At 42.2% G+C, this 6,000-nt stretch overlaps 1 protein-coding gene across 1 annotated transcript in view; it reads left to right on the top strand.

The window, feature by feature from the left end:
- Nucleotides 1-1,543: 1,543 nt before the first annotated feature.
- The window catches only part of GUCA1C (guanylate cyclase activator 1C), a 741,913-nt gene continuing 737,456 nt past the window's right edge, over nt 1,544-6,000 (top strand). The window contains exon 1 of the mRNA XM_086933363.1: nt 1,544-1,806. Coding sequence (XP_086789489.1) covers nt 1,612-1,806 — 195 coding nt within the window. The 5' untranslated portion in view covers nt 1,544-1,611. The remainder of the gene's footprint in view (nt 1,807-6,000) is intronic.

Here is a 6,000-nt window from a genome sequence, read left to right as displayed (position 1 = left end):
GGATCTAGTGCGAGAGGGATCCTGTACAAGAGGCGTACCTTCTTGAGCTTCACAGAAAGTGTGACATTCTTGCTCCATCAGCAATGTCTGAGTAATTTGGAACTCGATATTAGTAACATTGTATGGCACATGGCAGTTGGACTTCCGTTTGTTCCAAATGTTCACAGTGTGAATGTGTCCCATAATAGTTTGCAACACGGCACTGTCGCACAAACCAACAAAACACAGCCAACACACAAGGTACTTGGTTAACCGCTATTAGCAGTACCACAGAAAGTGCAGTAACACAAAAGCAAAATTATGCCATGGTACATATCACATTGAATTTAGAGGGCACCCAGGGAGGAGCATGGATTAAGGGCACACTAGTTTCGGCTCTGTGAGCAATATGATGACCCCCTCAAAATTAGGAGCAGAAAACAACGTACATATAGGAAATGAAGACACCTCTAGGTTAATGTTCTGTACAGTGATAATACCCTTAAATCAACCCGTTTACTTACATTCTGTGAGCAGTAAACCGAACCCAGGAATTTAAGGGGATTACAAAACAAACTAGACTTTTAAAGAAACGGTGTTATTGTAACTGCTGTATGAAAGTGTCCCTAGGTGCACTTCAACCACTTATCAGTTGTGTGTTGATACTGAGGTGGCAAGTGTGCATTTTTTATTACATTTTGATTCGATCAAAGTTGTGGGTTGCTGACAGCGATATGCTTACTCTTTGCCAGGGCTGATTTCAAGAAAGAAAAGGTGTGATTGAATAGGCATCCGTAGTAAAGCTTGTTATCATGAAATATTTCGAAATAAGAAAAGCATTATCGTACACAGCGTATGTTAACTTCAGCATTCAATATATTTCCGCGTGTCTATTTTGGAAAATCCACGAAGAGTTAGTGATGCCAGGCGATACTGTCTGCCTAAAAGGAAATACATAAAGTCAAATGTTCTCGTGTCAAATGAGGTTCGCAGGGAAATCCTCCTGATTACTTTTCTGACATCTGTGGGGTCCGCCACTGAGGGTGACGCGTGAGGATGCAACATTGTTTATACATTTTTACACTTTGTATTTCCGTAAAAGTAAACATGGGCTTGTGGATGTTCTGACTCCAACCTCCCACACTAATCAGTGAGTTTATCCTGCTGTCAATTAACAACTCGAAGCCCATCCCTCCAAATTGGTTTGTTAAACCGTAGGCTCAAAATACTATCATACTGCAACAACACTCATTTAAGGTGTAAGCAAAGCTTTTCGTCCGATTACTCAATATTGATCTCCTACTGTAACGTAATTATTTAATTTTCACCTTAGACAATGCATGTTTACTGTCAAAAAACACATCCGCGGTTTCAAAATAGTACAATAATGCTTCTTCCTTCACCTTTAAGCAGGTCAAGAGACACATGACCTCGTTAAAACCGGGCAATTACGTTAATCTCACTATGTTTCTATTTTTACTCTTCGTCTATATCAGTCGCTCCTTTAAGAGGTTTACAAAAGCTCTCTTCCTTAGGATGTGAACAGTACCATAATGTGAACATAGTGTGGACTCACAAAACTGCGCAGATCAGGTTGATCTATGGCTGGGTAAGGGACAGACACTCTTCAGAATGGGAGCTAGAAATTCATCAGCGGACGATGGCACTGCAATGGAGATACATCTCTGGTACAAAAAGTTCATGAAGGAGTGCCCATCTGGACAACTTAGTTTGCATGAGTTTAAGACTCTGCTCGGACTACAAGGTATGAACCTAGAAGCAAATAAGTACACCGACCAGGTTTTTAATACGTTTGATATGAACAAGGTAAGACATTTTATGACGCATTTCTTTTACTTCAGAGTAATGCAAATATTGATCTAATACATTATGTTTTAAGTTGTCAGAAATACTTCAGTGAGCATAACGAATATTTGCACCCTTTTGTGATAAATATGGTATTGATATGGGATAATAGTCAAATTAAAACCGTATTTAAATTTACTCCTGTAGAAATTGGGTCACACATTGGTTTGCTTTTGCTGAAAATTTATAAGTATTTTTTGGTAAATGTATTTTGTTTTTATGGGTATTAAGTTACCTAATCAGTTATCCGAAATACTAATTGTAGAACTGCTACATAACATATTACTTTAACATAGTTTATCTAGGAAACTGTAAAGTTACCTGTAATAAAAGTAGTGGTGGGCCGCTGCCAAGTGGCAATGTACTGCCCAGAACTAAAGCCAACATATTCAGGGGCAGATTTACTAAAGGCTTGCATAGTTCTTGATAGCGGAATTCGCTGCAAGGCAACGCAAGTCCTCAACTGGGATTTACTAACCCACTCAAAGCAACATTGAATTGCTTTGCATGGTTTATGTAAATGCAAATAGTGCTGCCTTGCATTACGTTACGTAGGTGGGGCATGGGTGTTCACATGCATCTACCCATGTATTTTAAAGCAAGCCCAGATTAACAAAAGACTTGTAAACTTGGATTTGCCCCAAAATTTTGCACCTACCTGACAGAGGCGTAACATGAAGAAATACCTTTATTTGTTAATACCTCTTTCCATGTGTGAAGAAGAAAATTGCCTCTAAGGATTGTTTGTTTGTGATGGGGTCCCTTCCTGCATAGGAACAATCCTGCTTGTAAAGTCGGCACCTTTGCACTCTGGTGCAAAGGATGCCTGACTGGATGCTAGGCTGCATATGGTGCACCAATGCAAGTAAAAACAAGCATTTGCAATGCAATCAGTCTCGCCTTTGGGGCCTTATAAGTATTTAGCTATGCACCATATTATCCACAGGACCACCTGCACTCACTTTTTAGTTAAAGTCCATTGCCATGTAGCATGATGCCAAAAGCAAACTCCGGTATGGAATTTTTTAACTTATGTTCACTGCGATTTCATTTGCACACTTCAAAAGTGCTCTTGCAATTCTGAAATTTATTAAATCAACTGTTCCAGGGCATGTGGGCAGGCTGCAGACCGGCGGAGCCGGTTCCACAGCAGCTAATCCCTTCCTGTTGTGGTTGCAGCACTCACTGGGGCGTGATGCCTCTCTGGAGCACTACACTCCAAGCCGGATAATCTGCCCTTGATCCGCAGTCAGAGGCGGCCAGTTGGCCCTTTGAAGATGGCGAAAAGTGAGCGGGGACGGGACAGCGGGAGCTGAAATGGAAAAAAGCCGGGCCGTCTCGCCACAGTTAAGTGTATGTGGGCACATGGAGGAGGTTTCACCCGGAAGCATTTACCATGTGAGGTTCTAAGGAGACCTTTTCTGCCCATGTCAGGTGTGAGTAGCTCACCTAGGGTCTAAACTTCTTTCCATTCTGGCTCTAAACTTGCATTCTAAAGGTAAAACAAAAAAATGTGCCAATGTGCACCTAACACGGCTAAGTATGCATTCGAGGTCAGCTGAGGGGCGGCCCCTTAGAATAAATTCCGAGAAGGCGGTCTCCTCTTCGGGTCTGATTCACCCTTCTCTCATCTAAAACTCGGGCACCTCTAACCCAAACACTGATTCTGTCAATAAAAAACAAAAGATCGCCTTTCTAATAAACCAAGGTAGTCACATCATAAAGAGTGCAAAAGGAATGAGAACCCACATTCTCTCTCGTGTTAAGGGTGTCGTTTTTAGTGCCCCTGTTACATTCTGGTACATGTAGTTTTGTCTCCCACACCCCATAAATGCAAACCAAACAATGTGTCCGACATCTCAGAGGCTTGTGGATGGCTTTGAGAGAGCTGTTCCCTTGATTTGACACATTTTAAGATCTCTGCCGCTGTTCTGAAACAAACAGGCGCATTTCACTAAACTGGCACCGAAGTAAAAGTGAATACTTTTAATACTTTTTTACATGGCAATCTTTCTACCTACACTGGCTAGCACGGGCGGTCCCTGCACAGGGAGCGTGAATGGGCCGGGCCGGACTAAAGATGGCAATAAACCCCTGCTTATAGGTGGTTGTAACCCACTGTCAGGAAGGGCCTGGCAGTAAGGTAGGAGCCAAAAATACCCCAACTGCCATCACAGGACAGATGCTAACTTCAAGAGCACAACATGCAAACCAATGACGTTTAAATGCAGAGGCTAGCAATTTGGGGACTGGCTGCAGGCTGCTGAGGGGAATAGACAGGCTGCCAGCTCAAGGGAAGCCCGCTCCATTTTTAACAACCTTTCTCGTGCTGCTTTTTAGGTCTCGCGTAGACAGCGCTTGCGCTGTCGCAAGAACTATAGTAAACAGAATATGGAGGGTAATTTGTCTTACCACTTGCCATTGGTTAAGTGTGGCATTGCTCTTCTTATCCGTCTTATTGTTGGCTGAAGATCTGAAACATCACTTCCGTTTTAGCAGGAAGCAGCACTGACCAACTACAGTTTAGTTACACTGAAGACTGTTATCTTTTTAGTTAGGGACAACTTGTTTTCTTTGCTGCTCGCAATTCCACAACTGCCAGCTTTCCTGCCCTCACCAGCAGTCAAAGCTGCTGGCCATGGCGTGCAGTGCTAACTCGGCTCACCATATTCCTAGCTCCGGCATCTGTGTGCCACTAAACGACCATCTGGCACTTAATCTTTCTGTATCTTAAACTGACTTTCTGTGGGGAATGCAACTGGTGCTCATTTAAAGCACTGCTACCTTCGAGTGGAGTTTGCACTATATAAAACAAAAAAAACATCGAGCAATACTGTTTTTTTTTGGCGACTGCAAATGTAGTTTATTAATGTGCTTGTTATTTACGTGGGGCACTTTGTTGGGTGCATGTGTAGCGGCATGCCTTTTATCAGCACGGCGATGCTTCACAGCCTCCATTGCCTCAATCGGCTCATTTATCAACCAAAGATTTATTGCAGGGGACAGGCGCAACTTCATAGATCAACTGTTATTATACCTAAACGGAAAAGAGCACTGGTCCACGGGTCATACTGCCAACTGGATTCGGGAGATCAGTCTTCTAATCCCTGGCTGCAAAGTGGAAATAAACGTATGATCGTCACCAAATCGCTATCTGCAATTTGCCAACCACAACACACACACTTTTGAGAAGATCATGTATATTTGGAACTGGACTGGACAAGCTGGTACGTTCTACATAACCAAAAAACATTGTAATTTATTTCTGCTGGAGACGGCCTACACGCATTTCGTTTGTCTTACCTTGCTAGACAAGTCTCTACTGACCTGCGAGGTGCATTTTAATTTGTTGTGCGAGATCCAAGTGGGCTGTACACCCACCCTGAACATCCCGTCCCCTAGAGCATCAGCTATGATTTATCCTTAAATCACTTCGAGGCTGAGGAAAAGTAGAACTCTAAGGATCAGTACCACCACTGACTAAAATATGACCCATCCTTTGAGAAGGTTTTAAGCTCTAGGTTCCAAAAAATGTGAAAAACACAGCTGTACAAGCTGATTGGCCGTGGTTGTTCTTAAATACTGAAAGAACGATTGAAGACAAGCAAACGTTTCTATTTATTTGTTTTCAAGTTAAATGAATGTCACAGTAAAAAAAACCAGAACTGATTGTTTGAGCAAGACTACGCAAATCACGGAAGAAAAGAACTCCATTTAAAGGGGGCAATCGTACACATTACAGCATTGTGTACTCTGGACTGAACAAGTCCACTTTGTGTAAATAGGTGCCCACCTGGATAATTCTCAAGTTTGACTCCATCCTCCTAACTGAATTTGAGCTAGTAACCTGAACGGACGTAAATCAAAAACACTTTCCGCTTTATGTATTCTTTTTCTAGAACGCAAAGCAGACTTTTTTGCCCATCATCCTTTTCTAACCCTAAGTTGTTTCTGTGCGGTGTGTGCAAACCATAAAACCCAACGTAAGAATACTGGTTGTGCGTGTGTGGAATGATGTGAAGTTTCTATGCTTTAATTTTGACCAGCCAGGCTGTTTGTTTAATCGCTACACTTACACTGTAGTGCGACTGTTGCTTATAGCATAAGATAACAAGCATTATAAATGCAATAGGTATCGCCTTTCATTAAGTTAAA

Source organism: Lissotriton vulgaris, chromosome 8 (genome assembly GCF_964263255.1).
Source record: "Lissotriton vulgaris chromosome 8, aLisVul1.2, whole genome shotgun sequence".
In the NCBI taxonomy this organism is placed as follows: domain Eukaryota; kingdom Metazoa; phylum Chordata; class Amphibia; order Caudata; family Salamandridae; genus Lissotriton; species Lissotriton vulgaris.
Note: the sequence above shows the minus strand (reverse complement) of the source record. Positions and strands in the feature narration are given on the sequence as shown.